The sequence below is a fragment of the Limulus polyphemus genome, unplaced genomic scaffold (genome assembly GCF_000517525.1).
Source record: "Limulus polyphemus unplaced genomic scaffold, Limulus_polyphemus-2.1.2 Scaffold661, whole genome shotgun sequence".
Taxonomy (NCBI): domain Eukaryota; kingdom Metazoa; phylum Arthropoda; class Merostomata; order Xiphosura; family Limulidae; genus Limulus; species Limulus polyphemus.
Window position 1 is genome coordinate 229,899 of NW_013666271.1, and position 22,134 is coordinate 252,032.

At 29.8% G+C, this 22,134-nt stretch overlaps 1 protein-coding gene across 3 annotated transcripts in view; it reads right to left on the minus strand.

The window, feature by feature from the left end:
- Nucleotides 1-3,142: 3,142 nt before the first annotated feature.
- LOC106459788 overlaps nucleotides 3,143-22,134 on the minus strand; it is a 70,495-nt gene continuing 51,503 nt past the window's right edge. For 2 of the 3 annotated variants that reach the window (XM_022386336.1, XM_022386335.1), the window contains exons 12-17: nucleotides 21,369-21,595; nucleotides 20,002-20,134; nucleotides 16,755-16,868; nucleotides 14,663-14,820; nucleotides 9,902-10,160; nucleotides 3,143-8,557 (exon numbers count right to left, since the gene is read on the minus strand). In XM_022386336.1, coding sequence (XP_022242044.1) covers nucleotides 8,363-8,557; nucleotides 9,902-10,160; nucleotides 14,663-14,820; nucleotides 16,755-16,868; nucleotides 20,002-20,134; nucleotides 21,369-21,595 — 1,086 coding nt within the window. In that variant the 3' untranslated portion in view covers nucleotides 3,143-8,362. The remainder of the gene's footprint in view (nucleotides 8,558-9,901; nucleotides 10,161-14,662; nucleotides 14,821-16,754; nucleotides 16,869-20,001; nucleotides 20,135-21,368; nucleotides 21,596-22,134) is intronic. The other variant, XR_002610630.1, reaches the window with a different exon arrangement.

Genomic DNA, 22,134 nt, shown 5'->3' on the forward strand with positions numbered 1-22,134 from the left:
AATCCATTCACAAATTACAGACGTTTTATAGTTTATACAATCGTTGAAAAATCTTACCGTATCTGTTAATATATTTACTTTTATGTTATTCTAACTGATATATGATTGTATTTATTATAAACCTGTACCATAATTATATATATATATATATATATATATACATGTGCATTTATTCTCCAGCTTTTGGGAATGTTTCAGTTTTACATTTGCACGAGTAATTTTAAGTTTGTTTTTTCTTCTCTTTCTCTATCTTTACCGCTTGATGTTTTACTATATAACAATGATTTCACTGGCAAGCAGCAACATTGTTACCAATTCATTTCTCAACACTTTACTAAATTCTTTTTCAATATTCCCCTGTTTCAGATTAATATTGAAGTAAATGTGGAAAGTATATTGCAGCCCAAAGAAACTGATGAAGGACCAATGACACTGGATGCTACAGGTCGAATGTTGTCCACAAAGATGAAATTTAACTGTTCTTCTTTGTTATTAAGCACAAAGCTACGCAAAGGGTTATCAGTGCTCTGCCCACCACGGGTATCGAAACCCGGTTTCTAGCTGAATAAATCCGCAGACATACCACTGTGGGGCAAAATGTAACCGTTGTTGTTTGTTATTAAGCACAAAGCTACACAAAGAGCTACCTGTGCTCTGCCCACCACGGGTATCGAAACCCGGTTTCTAGCAGTACAAGTGGCAGACATACCACTGTGGGACATATCTAAGTTTTGCGCCACTCTATATTTCAAATAGGACATAAATTGCACTTAGACTTGCTTTTGCTACCCTATGGTTTTCAAAATACTCTGCACATTTTATTCATAAACAAATGTAATGTTAGAAACGATGATTTCTCTTTATATGATTAACAGTTTTCCCACTGCCTTTCACAATTTTTGGTAGCTTTCTTGTTTGTCATTGAAATTTTCTATCATGCTATTTTTAACAATTCATATTCTTCCTTTAAAAAAACAAATTCTGGCTTCATTTAATTATTTTCTTTATGTATCTCCACTATTACTTATTACTGTAATAACCAGCTAGTTTCAATAATTAAAACCCCATATTAGCAGGTGGTTTATCGTTCAGCTAAAGGCTTTTCGTAACCTTTTGCACGGACAAGTGTGGTTAAGGTCAGTGGCAATATCTTCCGAGATATCACACCATTTACTTAAACAGTTTACACGTAATATAACTAATTATTCTGTGACACTGTACTGGAAAAAATAAAAAAAAGAAGTTATATTAACATTTGTAAAATATAACAAAAATTCATTATTGCCAGTTGGTATAAATGTTATCATGTAGGAGTGTCACCCACTTAGACTTCAGGGGGGGGGACAAAGAAAGTTGACTTCATGTGGGCCCTCAATTCAGCTGGAGGACCTACACTATGGCATCACTTGCAAATATATGTGCTAATCCAGACTGACTAGAAATGCTTTACAGAAACTGTCAGTCGAGCACCCTTGAGCTTTGGAGAGGGGGGGGGGGTATAGCCCCCCATGATGTCTCTGTATAAGTCGAAAGACTATTTAGGCCAGCAATTCAGAAAGTGTCATTGAAGTTTCATTGATTTATATACACATTTTGGTGATAGGATTATAGTGATATGTATATACACGTATCTTGCAATTAGAACATTTTTTTTTTAATTTCTCCCCTTAGTAGAACTAAATGCATTATAAGCATTTGCAAACTCACTTATAAACATAATTATTTTTTTCATCTTTGTTCTATTATAGTGTAATATTTTTAAGATTTTGTGAAGGATGTTTGCCAAATTGAACACAATACTTAACGTATAGTCCTGATACACACAACACTTAGGTAAAGTGAATGAAATATCTTGCAACTAATTTTATGGTGAATACAAACATACAGTTATTATTCATTTTATTTCATTCTTACAATAGAATTTTAGGTACTTCTCAAAGTTAAAATCTACTTTCAATATACTTTATAACAAAACTTCAGTAAACAAAAAACATGTGTTTGTTTTGCTCTAAAAACAAATGACACAGTTCAATAAATATTTCCTTTTAAGGAACACTCGTCTTAACCTGTACACTTTTTAACAACACAAAAAAATGACAATAAATTGAATTCTATTAAAACTACACAGTAAGACAATAGATAGTTTCTATATATTAGTTTTCAACATTATATACATAAGCGTTTCTGTTTTATAAATCTTCCATTTTTACTTATTTTATCATACTTTCATCATTAAGAGATGCATTTTATATTAACAACCAGTGGTGGATTTCAGTTTCGATACCAAAGTGGAAGTAAAAACAGTAAAAAGGACAACAAAATGGGAAAAAAGCATTCATTTATCTTTTTTCCTGGCTCTCCTGTGTTCTGACAGAAATGTCTTGGCCAAACCACTTTCCTCTATCAACTAACAGAAGTCCCTTCCATGTATGTAACAGTTTTCAGAAGGTATATATTTGCACCAAACTGCATATCAAATTTCCAATTTTCTTGGACAAGGCCCATGGTACTCCCACCCCGTGTATATGAACAACAACAACAAAAAATGCCAACACTTTTAACAACTACACATTAATGGCCAGTTACATTTCTGAAGTTGGTATAATTAATTAGTGAAATTTGTTTTATTCTAGGACTTTATGGTTGTTAAAAAGCAAACAAAAGTTTATTAATGTTAACATTAGTAATGCACAAGAAAAAAAACCTAAAGGAAAACATCACTATGTTGAATTACATTAAGTATAATGCACAATAATTTTACAAAAAGAAGATTTCTAGAAAAGTGACTTAATAATACTTTCCATATTTCATTATCCATTGTGTCAGGTGCAAAAACGTTTGCGTGATTGATGACTTAAAGCAAGGTTTTAAAACTAACTAAATTCCCCACTGGTAGATATCTTGGTAAGAATTTTCTCTCTCTCTATCACACACACACACAAACAGTGAATATATCTACAGAGATAGAGCATAAAATTAGTGAAGATCATTCAGCTTCTTTTAGAAAGCAACGTTAGCATTAACAGTGAATAACACACTGCTCTAAAAGACAAAAAAAGTTTAATAGGATCAGAGAAAAAAGTAAAGTCCTAAATTATAACAGATCTATCACTGAAACTGCAGTAAAAAGCACTACTAGTGATTAAAAAACATAAAGTGTTTATTACATCACCACAATATATTTCAGCTATACAAGCTACATCAGATCTGGAGTTGGTATGCAAGATATGAAACTCAAATTTTAGTGAGATCACATGAAAAAAAAACAACATATACACAAAAAGTATATAAACCTAAACATGAGTATACATTACAAAGCTTTCAGACAAGCCAGGAAGTTTTACATTGGAAAGATGTTTACAAAAAATATCAGAGAGCCTGTGGTATAAAAAATCAAATAGATTAAAAAAACACTGAAGGTTGTTTTAGGAACTGAACTAAAGCAAGTTATATAGTAAAAAAACTCAGTAACTGTGCACTTCAAAGGTAAATATGTTAAATTAAAGGTTTAAATAGCATTGATCAGGGCAAAACTAAATAACTGAAACAGATAATAAGAAAAACAATGATAAAAGAACACATGAAATGTTGAAAATAAAAAAGTAGTTGTAGTTGTCTAAGAGAAACTTCCATAAAGAGAATATTAATTCACAATCAGATTAAGTTTCTTACAAATAGGTTGCACTTTAGTAAATTATATTCAACCCTAAGCAAAATCACCAGAACAAAAAAAAACAACAATGAAGTATCTAGCTTTAATAAGTGTGTCCTGGAAATCCAGCAAACAAACATAATTTCCAAGTAGTACGTACACTTATTCCTTTCAAATATTTCACCAAAAGCTTCTAGGTTGGAGTTTTTAACTACAGTTGTTTGTTATAAAGAAATATCAGAGATGTATTAGTTAGTACTACTAGTTAACCTAAACCTATTCATCTATGACAGGAGGTGGCCTGTTTGTTGTAAAGAAATATCAGGGATGTATTAGTTAATACTACTAGTTAACCTAAACCTATTCATCTATGACAGGAGGTGGCCTGTTTGTTGTAAAGAAATATCAGAGATGTATTAGTTAGTACTACTAGTTAACCTAAATCTATTCATCTACGACAGGAGGTGGCCTGTTTGTTGTAAAGAAATATCAGAGATGTATTAGTTAGTACTACTAGTTAACCTAAACCTATTCATCTACGATAGGAGGTGGCCAACCAGCATGTTGCAAGTCAGTAATTCATTTAGGTCTTTGAATATTTCTCATTCCTGCATAGACACTACTTTCTATACCTATCTGGATTTACTTATACAAATGTCATTAGACTGTCAAAAGTTGTACTGATGTAAAGATAACTTACCAGTATTCTGACAGTTGCCCCCTTATCATTGCAATTTATTTCCCTGAGCTATTAACTGTTGGTTACACCTGGTCTACAACATTCTAGTCACTACAGTTATCTAGATATACTGTCTTTATCCAGAAGTTGTACTGATGTAAAGATAACTTACCAGTATTCTGACAGTTGCCCCCTTGTCATTGCAATTTATTTCCCTGAGCTATTAACTGTTGGTTACACCTGGTCTACAACATTATAGTCACTACAGTTATCTAGGTATACTGTCTTTATACAGAAGACATTCAATTTTGAGAACTAGTTAATTAACTGCCCCAAAAAATAAATCCCTAAATATCTACTGAGTAAACACACACACACATTGATTTACACAAAGAGTTATGCTTTTGTGTTTAATTTTCAATAAGTTAAAATGAACCATATAAACAAGAAAGTTTATTTTTAAGAATGAAGTTTTAATATATACTAAAAAGTACCTTGTTGTTAACCATCAAACTTGGCAATTAGTATTATAATATTAATTGAAAAACATTTAAATCCAAATTATCTGTCTTAATCAAACAGATCACAACCTGTGTTGTTATTGAATCACTGTACTTCAGACTGTATTTTTTGCTATTCATCTTGCAAATTATGAGCTAATACATTACTCATTTCTGTCTCACTCATTCATCTATCAAAGTCATGGATGAACTAGCAAGTCACTCACTCATATGCCAATACATCAAAATTGCAGTATGTCATTTCTTTCTGTTTAATTAGTTGTGAACTCATGCTTCTGTCTCTCACAGATCTTGATAACATTAAACCTGAAGAGAGTAATTTAAGCTTTTACAAAATGATTCTACTGAAAAATGGGTTGTTGTTTTAGTTTGGAATGAATATTTTCCACTAAAAAGAGTAATTGGAAAATTTTTGACTAAGTACAAATTTGAAAAAATTTGGCACATATACATTGGCTTAAATCTTGTTTGAAAAAGTTATACTGGATTCCTGCTGATTCATAATACTTTCAGTAATATTTTGTTTGAGTATACTAGTGAATATTGTTGCATCACTAATATACAAGATGTGTTGGTTTGTTCAAGTATATTGGTGAATATTGATGCATCACTAATATACAAGATGTGTTGGTTTGTTCAAGTATATTGGCGAATATTAATGCATCACTAATATACAAGATGTGTTGGTTTGTTCAAGTATACTAGTGAATATTGTTGCATCATGTACATACAAGTTGTGTTGGACAACTTGTTTCATGAATTCCTTTCTTTGTGATTTTTAATTCAAAGTATTGTAAGGTTTTTTAAATATTCCTCTAAAATTAATAAAATAATTGAACTTAAAACTTTCATATATAAGACATACACTTATATCATGGTCTAAAATTTCAACTAGCAAATAAATCAGGAAATAGTTTTTTTCTTAAACCTTTTAAACAAGTTGAAGTATCCGGTGGTGATAAAGACTTTTTTAAAGTCAAGTTTAATAACATAACATGTTCATTGTCTAAGATGCATAATCATAGGTATCAGTATTTCAAGAGAAAAAGAAAAGTAAAACAAACCTGATCATAAAAATTGTCTTTAAAAGTCATCTCATCCAATTTCAAATTTTCAATCCTCAATGCATTAACGAAACACTACAACTTGAATTAAAACTATAAGACCATCAAACACATCAATGCTAGCTGACAACTAAGTGGTGGAATTAAAGCAAAAACACCAAATAAAGAGAACACTGGAAAAAGAAACATCAAAAGAAGCTAGCTATATGGATCCAGAGATAGAAATCAGCATACAGTAAGTTATAAATCAAAACAATGGTCAACGTTTTATTTAGAAACTGAACTGTATATTGTTTTGATTTTGGGATCCACTTCTTTCTCAATACAGTGTTTTCAGAAACATAATAGTATTACTCAACATTGAGTTACTTATTGAAGACTAGTATTACATCTGATATATACTGAAACAAATACATGTTTTACTATGGTGAAAAGTCCTACCATTTGCAGAAAAACAAACGTCCGAAAACAGTTAAGATAAATTACAAAGAAATATTCTGGTGTTCTTGTGATGTGAGTTACTATTCTTTTTGTAAATACAGGATATTCTTATTCAGCAAAAAACTGGAGTTAACTCGTCAATGGCTTGCAAACTATGTAAATCAGCATGTTCAAAAATAACAGTACGTGATACCATCAATAAGATTATATTGGTCATTCAGAGTAGTCTAAATGTTGTTTCCAATAAGAGGAAATAAGTACTACGAAACAAAGCACAACATGCTTCCTTATCCTGTCCACTCTCACCCACGCTTCACTTAAGTAGATTTTTAACAACGTATTTTATATTTTATATTTAAAATGCACTGCACAATTGATGCAGGTTAAGGCAAAAAAAAAGACTCATAATGTAAAACATTTGCTGAAAAAAGTAAAATAAGCAGTGTACGGTTTATAGTTTTTGAATAATAACTGTAATGGTGATGATGATAAGAAGGATCATAAAAGTACGTTAATCTGAAGTACCTTTAGGAGTTCACATTTCTTATCAGTTTTTGTTTCCTGCTTTATGTATAGTCTCATTATTAATAATATATATATATATATATATATATATATGAAACAGTGTTGTGAAAAAATGAAAATATATATAAATTGATAATATTGAACTTTTCACACAATACATTTTTACTTAACTGAAGTACACTCACCCTATTCTTTTAACCCTAGGAAGTACTGAAGCTACAGCTTTGTTTTATTTTAACAGTAACTTTTGTTTTCTTCACAGCAAAACACACTACTAACAGATAAAAATTTTATACAACAAAATACATTTGTTAACAAATGCATATAAAATATTATTGCAATTAACAGCACAGGTGTTGCTAGGTGCTGTCAAACCCATGCCTCGAATTCCCAGTTAGTGTCTTGAAAAATCAGAATATAAAACGATTTATTAAAAAAATTAAGTATTTTTCTTAGTCTCATGAAATAATTGTTAATTCCTTTAATATGTTAACTTGCTTATTAAAATAACTGGAATTGCATTAGCTATGTAACATTGTAGCTGGATCAATATTTTGTACAGAATCCACTGTAATGTAACACCTTATCACAAATTTTAAAAGTTACTTTATAGTAGATTATAAAATCATCAACTGATGAAAGTCAATAATACCACAGCCAGAAAATGCATAGAAATGTTTTCTATTTCTTTGAAAAGTATAAACTAAACAAAACTGGTGCAGTTTCTGTTGCTCTTTCTTGTCAACAAAACAACTGATAATAACCAAAAAATTAAACTAAAGAAACAATAAAAATAAAAAAGAAGGAGTTCCAGAACTTACTCTTAAGCATATCTTTATTCTAAGCACCAGAATTACCATTTTGATCAACGAATTATGAAAGAATGTGTTCAACAGTCTCTATCCTTACATGACAATCATGGATATGTTCTTATATGTAATAAAAGTTCTGGTGTCTAAATCTTATCACGGAAAAAAAAAAGATTAACTTAAAAGAAACAAACTTGTTCACTCCACAAGTAGACATTTGTCAAAAAAATAAATATGATACATATTCAATATCACCAAATTCTGGCAGAAAATGTGCTAACAAATACTGTACACAGAAGTGATATCAGCAATAATGCTTATTTTTTTTAAACTACTACAGTACAGTATGGATTTAGTAGGACATTAAAGAGACCAGTTAACAGAAATGAATTATATAGGTTTGATAAAATAAAATAAAAATTGAGGTTACATGTTTCTGCATAAAGAAATCAGTTTTTTTTTTTATTAATTGCTATTTTTTGTATTAACAGATAATACAAGACATTTAATATAAGCTCACCGGTCTCATCACAAACCTCACAGAATAATGTAACTACTCTCAGCATCATAAAAATTACTTTTTTTTATAATTTAATTTACTATATTCATAAATAATTTCTGTTCATATAATCAATCACTTTACATTATAAATTGTTGTATTCCTTGAGGTATCAGATCACTCCTTCCATATAACTTGTATCAAAATTCTGAATCAATGTTCTTACAAAGGCCATTTCTTTTCTTGTATTCTCAAAAATAATTCTTGGGTCATCAGACATAAAGCGTAAGCAGTTTGGGGCCATAACCATAGCCAGGTTATTAGCATTCATTTTGGTCACAGAAGCATTTTCTTCAGCTGCAAAAACCTTAAAAAAAAATAGTCCTTAACTTTCCAATTCCAACAGCAGATACCAATCCTGTATTCTAAAAATAAAATCCTAGAAAGACTTTTATATATACATAATTTGTAATGTATTATTAAAGAAATATCCATAAATGTGGATGCTGTTTCTAATGTGCTGTCTGAGTTGAGAATATTGTAGAAACAAGTATGTCTAATTCCATAACAAAGAATATTAATGATTCATTGACCCAATCTCTTGTGAATAGAAGAAACATTTTCTACAATAAATGTTAAAATCTTAGTATTAATAAATTAAAATTATCAGTTTATATTTATAAATGTTCTTGATAAGCTATACCTATCATAAAGATTAGCTCACAACTTTAAAATTTAATTTCCAAGCAAATAATAAAGGTAAAAACAAACAAAGCTAGACCTAATACAAGTATGAGTTAAAACTTTTATATGGAAAAATAAAATTCCTATGTAACTAACAGTGCTATCACCCTATGAAAGTATATTATACTTTATAGATTATTATTAACAAAATGTGAAATAACTACTTGTTAAAGGTGAATTTATGGTTAGAAATGTACAGCACTGTTGCTATAATTTTTCACTAGGTTCATTATAATTTGAAGCATTGTTTTTTTCTAAGCATGAAACAAAATTACCTCACTCACCTTTAAACTACACTGAAATTTTAAAACATAATACAAAATTGATTAATTAAAATAAGACGAGCTTTTTAGATGTAAAATGTAAATTATTACTTTAATTCCACTGCTCTGTAAAACTAATACCATTTAATACCATCATTAAAATCTTTCTTTTTTTTGTGTAAATCTAACAATGAAGAAAACTTTCTTCAAGGAGTCTATCAACCACTAAAGGTTTTATATTCTATCTACAAGTAATTCATTGGAGCGAATCTAATTTCTTAATAAACCAATTAACTTTTTCTTTTTTGAAAACCAACTTAAAGAAACACAAAAAGTAAGCCTGCATACAAATAGAACCTAGTGATTTCCTGAAAGTGATAATTCCAAATTAGACCTAGGTGTCATTTCAGAATTTGTATATTGAAATCTAAATCCTTTGAAAAGGTAGAGAAATTTGACAAAATAGATTTAGTTTAAAATCTGAAATTTGCAGAAATTATAGGCTGTCTCTTTAAATTTTTGTTTCTAAACTATACTCTTTTGGAGCTTAGATATTTCCCTGCAAACATCATGTATGTCATAATTCATGCACCATCATTATGTTTATGAAAGCTATATTCTTCACACCAGAATAACTGTATTTAAGTCTTAACATTGTAATTTGATTTGAACTATATGCAGTGAGCAGAACTCATATGATTTACCTGTAAAAATCTTATCAAGTAGGATAAAACTAGTTGGTTAATTTCTGGTAATCTTTCTACGATACTCAATGCAGATTCTGGATCATTACAATATTCTATACACTCATTGTAGAACTCGTCAGGAATAAGAGGCTCATAGAGTTCTCTGTACCACAGTTTCAGAAGGGATGCAGGGACATGTGGATCATTGCACTCGGGCATTTCCCACTGATCCATTCTCAACTTCATAGCATTTACTTCATCAATGTCTCCTGGTACTCTAGAGTTACAGAATTATGTAAGAAATGTTTGAAGTTCTGAAGGTATTACATACATATTGTTAATATACAAGGCATAAAAACAGCTAAACATGAGATCTAACATAACAATTGAAATATGTTGAGGTTTCACCAATGTTAATCTGGTATCATTAGGGTTAAAATATGACATAATTGCCATATTTTAACTTTTTTCCATTCCATTTTTATCTGTTTTGTACTTTATTTATTATGTGAGAATGTTGGGCATAAAGTAACGTAATGCTTAATGAAGGATACCTTTCCCATGCAGAATTATAAGTTGATCAGAAGCCTAGTAGTTGGTAATTCCATCAAGTTGCTGGAGCTATTCAACTATTAAACATGTGCTTTTTATATGTGATCCTGTGTGCTAACTCTTCTATCTAAATCAATCATTAAAATTTCATTCTTAATACTTACAACAAAATTATAGCTGACATTATGACAAAAAAATCATGGTATAACTATAATGTAAAAAAAAAATTCGGTTTTCAAAATGTAACATTCTTGAATTTAATTTCTTCAAAAATTAAAATTGTGATTGTTAATACCTTAATAATTCAGATGGGTATTTCTACATTGTAGCTTTTGTGTTAGATAAAGAAAAAAAAAAGATACAAATAAAGAAAAATCAAATTAAGTAAAACCATATCCACTAATTACAAACATTCTGGTTACCATTCCACTTTTTTTCTTCAATGGTATGCAACCCATAACTAATGCAATGAATGCAACACATATACAGACCATCTGTTGTAGTGTCAAGTAGCAAAATTCATTCAATGATTATTTTAGTCTTCAAATTTAAAATACTGGAAGTCTGTGGTAGTCAAATTAATGCCCATTCTTAGTGGAGAGAAAGACACTGTTTTATATCAGGACAGTTAAAAGGTATCTGTTGACAAACATGTTCATGTTACATTGTATGAACTTCTTATGTTTCATTCTCATAAATAAAATGTCATCCTGAAATCCTGATCTCATACATACAAATATGTGAAGGTAAAGTGAGAAAGTATATGATGATCCATTTATTTATTAACACATTCATATGTAGATCCCAGCATTTAAAAATTGTAACAGCCTCAATACATAAAATGATGTAACAGAGTTAAAATTCTCCATTGCTGTGTTTCAGATGTACATTACAAATCTAAACTGTTGAGCCTAAAAAACTTGTAACACAGTGACAAATAAGGTAGCTACAACTTACTTTTAATTTCAACTAGTACATAGTTTAATATACTGCAAAAAAAAAAAGTTGCTTTTTATTTCCTGGTTTTATGTTGGCTTTTGTTAATAAGTGTTTCAGTATGCTACATGTTTTTATTTTCACCTATATCAAAATAATATAAAAATAAAGTGATAAATTTTTTGAGAATGAAAGTTTCTAAGAGCATATTTAAAATCAATTAATACAGAGGGCTAAATATGTTATATTAAAAGTATTTTGAATATGCAAATCAGAAAGTTACTTAACAACCACAGCTGATATAAAAATCATAGTGGAACAGATGTATAAGAACTACACTTTGATCCTGTTTGGTATTTTGTAAGTAGTATGATGCCACTTGAAATTGATTGCTTTTGCCAAGGGTATGTAAAAGCTTTCTCAGACACAAAATATTCATATACACTCAGATCATAAAATTGTGTTGAGATCAAGGAATTATAATTTTGCAAGAAAGGGATCCCACATATACTTAAAGGCATTGGAAAACAAAGTAGTATGGATCAACTTGATGCACCAGACCACCCAGACAGAGACAAATTATACCCCAGCTGTAGTAAGCAAAGTATGGCATTTTGTAACAGTTGAGAATCCATGAACACAATTTAGGTCAGTGGCAAAAGCTGTTCATATGCCCCAGGCAACAATACACAATGTAATCAATAAGGATAACCATATGGAAATGAGACTAACAAGATAAGGGATCATCAAGGTAAGACTTCTAGCTATACCTCCTGTTAACTCTCTCGCTATGAGCTCAGTTAAATCAGCCAAGTTCATGAACCACAAATTGACCTTTATAGTTTTAACACTATAACTTCTGACATGTTCTGTGTATCTTCATACAACTTTGCAACCTTTCAGTGAGCATCAGTCTTTTGTAGACAAAAAATCAGAATTTTGAATGAAGTATTTTCACTAAAAATTTCTGTGAATATATGTAGCCAAAGTGTTGACTGTTCTGAGTGCAAAGTGATTTTCACGTTAAGGTTAAAAATATTTTTTTCATCTGAAAATTGTCAAATTTCATTTGAATAACCTCTAAAACCTCCTAAATGAATTTCTAAGATTTTTTTTCAGTAAAACTACATATTTTATTTCAAGCTTTTAGTAAGCAAAAAAATGTGGACAAAAAATCAAAATTTTTAATAGAATATTTACACTAAAACATTGTATATGAATATATGAAGTCAAAACACTGACTGCTTCAAGAGTAAAGTGATTTTCATGTTAAGGTTAAAAATACTATTCTTCTTCTGAAAATCATTACATTTCATTTGAATTATCTCTAAAACCTCCTAAATGAATTTCAAAATTTTTTCCAGTAAAACTTTATATTTTATCTGTTATTTTCTCTACCCAACTCTATACAAGGTTGGTCAATTTGACCGACCTTGTAACCGCCATAAAAAATACAAAATAAACTTATATTACTCTTTTCTTCTTTCTAGAATGACTTTAAATTGTACCACAAAACTGCATTTGTTTATCCTAAATAGCTTAAATCTCATAACAGTATACATCTGGTTCTACTTGAATTTTATTGTTTTATTGTCCTTTGAACCATTTCTAACTAATAATCCTACCACACAAGTAGTAAATCACTTGGTTAATTTGTAGTTCACATTATCCTATTGAATTACATAAGGCACTGGCTACTCGAGAGCATACCTCATGAACAATTTTTATTTATTTTAGTTTCTTCTTTATCTTACCTAATCTAACCTTATTTAACTTAATAAATTTTTAATTTTTACTTATTTTTATAATGATAAATAAATAATACACACAAAAACAGGAAATATAATATCTATCTAATCTTTTTTTTTTTTGCTGTCGACAGTCAGTAAAATTTAACCCTACTTTTTTTATACTAATGATACTACTACACTAAATGATTTTTTATTACATTAAGTATTGCTTTTAAGAATACAGAATTATAACACATAAAAAGCAGACAATATATATTAAAAATTCAGCTAAGCTCATCAGTGTGTTTCCTGTGGAAATAAAGTTTGAACTGGAAGTCAAATAGACAATTTTCTGTAGAGAAAACATATGATATGTCATTTCATAAGTAAAAATTTTGGCTTTCTACTGGTTATAAATAATACAGTATTAAATGTCAGAGAGAACTATTGACAATTTGTGAAAGAGATGATGTGACAGGTAGGTGTGGCAAGTGAGGTCTGATTTTCAATTTTATGGCTCTGTAACCAAATAAGATTGAAGGCTGTAAAAATTATGCTGTGCCTAACTGATAAAAATATTATAATGAGTAATATATGTTAAATTCTGTACTTCTTAGAGAGGTGGTAAATAAATTAGAGAAGAGGGAATACCTAGAGAACAAATGTCACAATTCTCATAGTAGGAAGAGATTAGGGATTTTTAAAAATATTTCCTTATAAAATTAAGAACTTAAAACTTATATAATATTAAAACTTCATTTATTAACTATGTTTGTTTGTTTGTAATTAAGCATAAAGCTACACAATGAGCTATCTGTGCTCTGCCCACCACTGGTATCAAAACCTGGTTTATAGCATTGTAAGTCCACAGACATACTGCTGTGCCACTGGGGTACATGTTTTTTTTGTCACATTTATTCACATACCATGATATTAAAGTAGTTTAATTAAATTCTGAATGTAACTCTAAAAAGTTGTGAGATGCACACGTTAATCTGCCCATAACGAGAGGGTTAAATCTTCATATACCTAGAAAATGAAACAGGAATTCAGATTGTTCTACATGAATACATACTGGTCAGGTTGTAAGATATCACACCTATGAATTTCAGTGAGTCAGACTATTGAAGTAGCAGCTGGGAACCATCATCCTTGTATATTAGATGGAATATGAAAAGCATGCAGGTAGAAGAGATATGTTTTGACAAGAGTTTTATGACAGAGCTTTTTGGAATGGAAACTAAGCTGCATGAGTATTGTCAAGATGCACAGTCATCAGACAGAGCAAGAAAGGACGTGGCAACATGAAACATGATGACATGGTGAGGTTCAACAATTGTTTTAGTATAACATGCTCCACCTTTGTATTTTGCAATATTTGAGATTTCATTAATTAAAATATTATTCAATGTTTTGTAAATATATAACCTTTTCTTCCAAGATAAAAAACAATCATTTTACTTCCCAACACTTTGGTTTTACATTTTCATGTATAAATTACTCCAGTTTTCACTATATACTTTGAAAATAGAAAATAATAATATTCTTCAATACTGCTTACCTGAAGATACCTTCTGTCTGAGCTCCATTCAACTGTAAAACACTCTCTGAGAGGGTGGTCTGGATCCAGGGTAGGCTGCGACTTGGACACCGATCCTTCTGTAATGCCATTACTTCTTCCAGTGTGTTGCCAAACATGGAAGGCCGAAAAATTTGGATCTAGCATGAAAGAAATTTACTTTTTTTAGTCTATATTATAATTCAGAAATTATTTCAATGACACAGATATAAATCTTCATCAGGATTAGAATAAAAGTAGTTATATTTTTTGTCATAAAAACTGAAGTATATCGATAGGAATTATTAAAATAAACCACTTCAGTCATCACATCATTGCCTCTATGGAGCAACACAATCCACACAGACTAGTCCAAGTAATTAAACGGATGCTTAGAGTAATAAAATCAACATGTATTTTATCAATGTTGCCTGCAGCAACAGTATTCACATGGTTATTCCAGTGACTACAATCATGCTGCCTGGAGCAACACAATCCACATAGACAAGTCCCAGTAATTAAACTGATACTTAGAGTAATAAAATCACTACAATCATGCTGCTTGTAACAACATAATCCATATGTGCTGCTTCAGTGATTTTAACAATGCTGTGTGGAGCAAAAAGAGTTCACTTGGCTATTTCTGTGACTGTAACCATGCTGCCTGGAGCAACAGAATCCACATGGCCACTCCAGTGACCACAACCACACTACTTGGAGTAAAATAATTTACATATGCTATTCCAGTGATTACAAACATTCTAACCACACTACTTGGAAAAATAACAGCTAGAAACACACTTCTTGGATAGACATTATCTATGTGTGCTATGTTAGCATACATAAACTTTATTCTACACTTGAGCAAATAAATGATAGATTGAAATAAATAAAGATGCTCAGGCTAATAACTTTAACATTACACATTTTATTAATTCTTACTGTTTGAAATGGGTCAGTTTGACACACATTAGAAATGTGAAACTATACCTACTATAACTCTGAATATATCAAGTGCATTCTCACGAAATTTGTCACGTAGAAATGATGTAGATAATTGGTATGAAAATAAGGGAGGGGGCTTCTCCAGTGAGTTTTATGAATTCATTGATATCTCTGCAAATCAAGAAGGTAAGAGGTTTAAATTTCATATTCTTTTTTTCCATTATGCATAGTTTTTTTGTGTAAGCCTCAGTAGCCTAGTTTTGATGTTAGAAAATTCTGAAAAAGAGAATTAAAAGACAGGTGCATCATGTGGCACAAGAAAGCAAAGGTTGAGAATTTTTTCATTATTTCTTTTTGAAATTAAAATTTAGATAATATTAAAATTTGAATAAATAATTATGCTTTGATGCCAAGTTTATTGATATACATTGATAATAAAGTTTTTGTGTAAAAAGATTTGACATACAAATTTTGGTTAAATGGATTAAAAGTGAAGCAGAAAAACAATCATGTTAACAGACAATAACTAGCTACAAACTATAAAAATTGTATTAAAAAGACACAGCAGGAATGAAGGTTACTTAATCAAATGTTGATTTTTTTCTTGCAACGTTTTACCTTTTTCATATTTTAAGCTTTAAAGTGTTGTAATGTTACTGAAATTGTTTATTTGTTAAGAAACTCAGACTATGATGTATTGATCTCAATGGGATTACCTTTAACCATGTGTATCTGATAAGATCTTGTAAATAAATGTGATGATGTAATTAACAACTTAATGTAATAAATTTTGACTGCATTATTATATTAGCAGATACATAGGAAATGATTAAAAAATATTTAAAAACAAAAGCCAGGTTTTCATTAAATGCATCATACTAGATGGCTTTATATTCATTTCATCAAAATACCAGTCTCTAGTTTCATTGCATATTTCATAATCTTTTAAGTCTGTTCATAGTTATATTTGCACTTACATAAAAATGACTGACATGTTAAGTTCCATACATATTAAGATAAGCTTTCCGTACAAGTTATAAACATCTAAAATGTTGAACAATTTTGGTGAGATCTGAAATAAATGGGGAATAATTGTATTACTCTCAACTTTCTTTTAACTTTACAAAATACACAGAGAACAATTACTCACTCTAGACTGTTCTATTTCTTCAAGTGTTGGTTTTTTTAATCCTTTCTTAGCTCCACTCTGTCCTATTCTTTCCAATCTTTTACTACAAATAGCAGCATACTGGCTAACCCTAAGCTAAAGGTAAAGAAAATCAAATTCAAAATTGAAATTAATTATTAATATACTTGCATAAAAGAAAACTAAGAAAGAAAAGTTCTAATATTTATGTTACACATCATGTGCAACAAGAGATTTTGCACATACACATTCTCTAACAAGTTCCCTGATTTCCCCACTATAAAGACACCAGAACCATTGTCTCAAATATGTAAGAAACTACAAGGAGCTGCCATGACCTTTAGATAAACAGTTGTCCCTGTGTGATTATCAGAAATTTAACTCAATTTTACAGAATACTAAAATTATACAAATATAACATGATTCACTAAAGTATATAAATATGATTTAACAAGGTCTATCACATACATTATTCTCAAAGATGAGAACTAGGGTAGCACTATTTTATCACTGATGGTGAAAAAATAAGAGATACACATGGAAAGATATCTATTACTCTATATCCTATACATTTAAGTTTCTCATTGCAGTTTATTCTTTCAAAGTAAAAGAAAACAATGCTGACAGTTGTTTTATTCTAAATTTCCAACATCTTAAATTTAGTGGACTTTGAACCTTTATTTGATGAAACATGTGATTACCCAAATACACTATTTTTTGCATGCAGTTAATCTAAACCTGGTTTATTAACAATAAAAACATAACAAAATAATACATATCATAAAAAAATTATTAAATTTGCACTCTACAGACAAACCTACCATTTCAACTGGTAAAGCCTATTTATTATAAAAATTAAGTGCAGCTTAGACGCTATTACAAGATAAGCCTCTCTACTTGATTATTTTGTTTATAGTTACAATATTTTGAATGCTTTTCCTAGGTTTCTTCAAAAATTAAACTTTCTTCCTGTTTTTAATGCCCCAATTTTGTTTTGTTTTTTTATAATTAATAAGGTTAATTTTGTAGTTAAAATTTTTGTCAGCTATTCAAAATTAAACATCAATAATAGATCACAGTTTGTCTTTTTCACATAGTTTTGAGAAGCTCTTCCTAACTATTTTAACAATAAAACAGCGAGGGAAAGTAATAAAAAATTAATCTATGAGATTGACAAATAAATATAACCAATTTCTTCTTCTTCTGACTTGTTTAAGTTTCGTAGATTTATCTCCTTCATTCATTTTAAGTTTCACTAGATGGCATGTTCCTAATACTTTTTTGGGCTAAATATTAGAGTAACCAGCCATGGAAACCTCTACTCTATGTTTTCCTGGTTAAAAACGTGAGGCACAGCAAGAAATGTATGTTTTTTATTTTAAAATAAAAAAAGCTCAGACTTACACCCAAGATTTTTTTTTCCTTTCTATTTTTTAATTACATTTTGTGAATTTGCCTCTTGACTTCCTTTTTGAAAAGGCAAATTCACAAAACATAATCAAGAAATAGAAGATTTTTCAGGAGTTAAGTAAGACCAACCTTCAAGATTTTAAAATAAGATAGCCTACTACATTTTTTGAAAAACATTTAAATACTATGCAGTTTTTATATTGAGTGAATACTACTAAATGACCTTCTTATATCATTTCTTACAACACCAATAGTACCTTAAAAATGTCCAAACCTTCTTACTACATCAATCATACCTTTAAAAAGTCCAGACATTTTTACTACATTAATCATACCTTTAAAAAGTCCAGACCTTCTTACTACATCAATCATACCTTTAATAAATCCAAACATTCTTATTACATCAATCATACCTTTAAAAAAGTCCAAACATTTTTACTACATTAATCATACCTTTAAAAAGTCCAGACCTTCTTACTACATAAATCATACCTTAAAAAGTCCAGACCTTCTTACTACATCAATCATACCTTTAATAAGTCCAAACATTCTTATTACATCAATCATACCTTTAAAAGTCCAAACATTTTTACTACATTAATCATACCTTAAAAAGTCCAGACCTTCTTACTATATCAATCATACCTTTAATAAGTCCAAACATTGTTATTACATCAGTCATACCTTTAAAAAGTCCAGACATTTTTACTACATTAATCATACCTTTAAAAAGTCCATACCTTCTTACTACATAAATCATACCTTAAAAAGTCCAGACCTTCTTACTACATCAATCATACTTTTAATAAGTCCAAACATTCTTACTACATCGGTCATACCTCTAGAAAAGTCCAGATCTTCTTACAACATCAATCATACTTTAAAACATTCCCTCCTGAATATAAACCAGCAAGGCTAAGTAAGAGAACAAATATGGAGTATCATGTGATAAATGGGATAAAAAGAACTATAAAATGAAACTTTATCAAATTGTAAAGAACAGTCACTATTTCTTAGCAAAAAAAACAGTCACTATGAAATTTGGCTTGTTTGTTTATTGCTAAGCACACAGCTACACGATGGGCTACCTGTGTTGTACCCATCATAAGTATCAAAACCCAGTTTTTAGCATTATAAGTCTTCAGACTTACCACTGAGCCGCTGGAGGATGTTACTAGGAAGAAGTATAATTATTTCATGAGAAAGAAAGTCACAGAAATAAGGTAGAGCATAACTATTATTGAAATATAAGAAAAAGACAATAAATAGATCAAAAGGAGGAACACAATTATTTCACAAAAAAAAAGGAAGCATAAGAACTAAAACAATGTATTAAAAGACTTACTGTAACTTACAAGAAGCCAAACTAAAACTGACAAGAACTAACTTTTCTGTGGAAGTGACAACACTGACAAGAGCTATCTTTTGTGTAAAAGTGACAACATTGAGAAGAGCTATCTTTTGTGTGAAAGTGACAAGACTGACAAGAGCTGTCTTTTGTGTAAAAGTAACAACACTGACAAGAGATACCTTATTTTTGAAAGTAACAACACTGACAAGAGCTATCTTACTGTGAAAGTGACAACACTGACAAGAGCTATCTTATTTGTGAAAGTGACAACACTGACAAAAACTATATTTCTGTGAAAGTGATAACACTGGCAAGAAATACCACTGAATTAGCTAATAATATTACTAATTTTTTTGAAACTTAGATATTTTGAAATAATACACTATTTACCTTGGCAATGTTGAGTATCCAGTAAATCTCGAAACTACAGCTTTTGTAAAACCTTAGTGAACTTATTCTAGTTACTATAACAAAACTGTCAAATCTAACCTCAGGTGTATCAAGGCTTGTTTCATCTTTGTGGCGGCTGATGTAGCTGTCTAGGTACGGTTGAAACTTTATAGACGGTGGGAAGAACGACAGACAGATAGCCATCAATTCCCAACCTAACTTCAGACTTTCCCTGGGCAAATGTCATTAAATTAAAAACAAAATGTAAAATTCAGAAAATAAAGTTAATACAAGCAGTGGCAAAGAGGAATTACTATTTTATGACATATATACTTCACTTTGATAATTTGTGCATTCATATGACTCTGAAGAACTGATTACAGTGTCCTTGTTTGATTTTTGTGGTTTCTATCCATTTTACCTTTTAGCATACATTCTTTTCCTCATTTCAGTTATATCCAATATAGCTATTGAAATCACTCAATTTTCAGAACTTAAAATTTCATAAGAAGGCATTTTAGAGACATGCCATTACAATTAAGTAAACTTAACAGTTTTCTTGTTTTTGAAATACATAATTTGTATTATTTTTAATATAAAGGATGTTACAAATATTTGTAGGTTCTTGAACCCATGTAACTGATCCAAAAATAGCAAAAGTATCTTTAAAAAAAAAGCAGGAGTGGCATGACTGCATATCAATAATTTTCTATTACAGCATGGTTATTTTTTCTTACATATTTTCATGCTATTATCAATTACACTTATAACAATATTTATATAATGCAATATACTTCAAGTTTCATTAAAAATTACAAAAATTATATGTACTTTAACTGTAACAAAAATATAAAAATAAAGAAATAAGATACTGACATTAAACACATTCTGTAAGTAAAAATAAAATAAGTTCTGTTAGCTTTAGAAACAGGACAAGAGAAGACACAGTGAAAATTTACAGACTGCAGTTTTCATAGTTTAACACGTCTCAATTAAATAATTAAATCAATGAATAGATATTTATTTCTGAGTAAAACAACTTTTACATTTTAACATTTTGGTATTAAAAATGGGCTAGGAATTGAAATCATTACTTTATTCATCAAAAGATGTGTCATTAATTACATATCCTAGTAATATAAGAACTAGCTCAGTAGAGTTTATGTAACAATATATTCTGAACATATCATTTCCAGGAAAATAAAACAAAACTGTTTCTCACTTCATACACACACTTTTGAGATTCCCAGTATAATAAACATTCATATCTTTGGGAAAAAGTGGAGCACCTTCTTGCAACTAAATATGATTTTAAAACACAAAAATCTATGTTGAATGGCATCTGACAGTTTTATGGAACACACACACACACACACAGGCAAAAACTGATCAGCTATTGACACTCAGATGCGAGATCTGTCACCAAACTTTAGCCATGAATTCTAAATAACTTAGCAGTAACTCACTTCTTTGGATTATCATTGGTTTGACGACAAATCTGAATGTAAAGCTCATCACGTAATGACTGTCTACTCCATCCCCTAGTGGCTATATCAAGCACTATTGCATCAACTGTTTGTCCACTTTTGGCTTTGCGATCACCCATATATGTCTGAATTAGCTTGAAAAGTTCACATGCATCCCTTTTTAAAGATTTATCTGTGGTCATTATCATAGGCTTCCTGATTGGGTCCTGTGCAAGAACAAACATAAATTTTATAAATACCTAAAGTATTACTGTAAACTTCTATTGATTTGTAGTTTCCCCTAAATAGTGTTTTTACTGTAATGACGATTTTTAATAATGGTAACTTGTAAACTGTCTAATTTGTCTGAGAAGTTTAATAAACCATGGCTAAATCGATACATAGATCTTGAACTAAAAAGACTAATTTTGGATCATGACAGTAAAATAAAATATGAACAAGTAGAACTAAGAAACTGTAATATTACAAGACTTAAATCCTGTTCACATTACTACTGAAATTTAACGATACAAAATCATATTAGTATTAAAGCTACTCAGTGTACTTCTGATAGTTAAGAATCACAAATATTGTGAATCTTACTATAATAGATGTAGCATGTATATATGTATGTAAGTGACCCAAAAAATAAATACAATGTGGCGCCATCTATTGCATTACACCACAAACAAATATCCATAAAAAAATTTCACACTTTGGGTATTCAAGATTCAGACAATTATAAAAATAAGTACAGGTTGTGCAA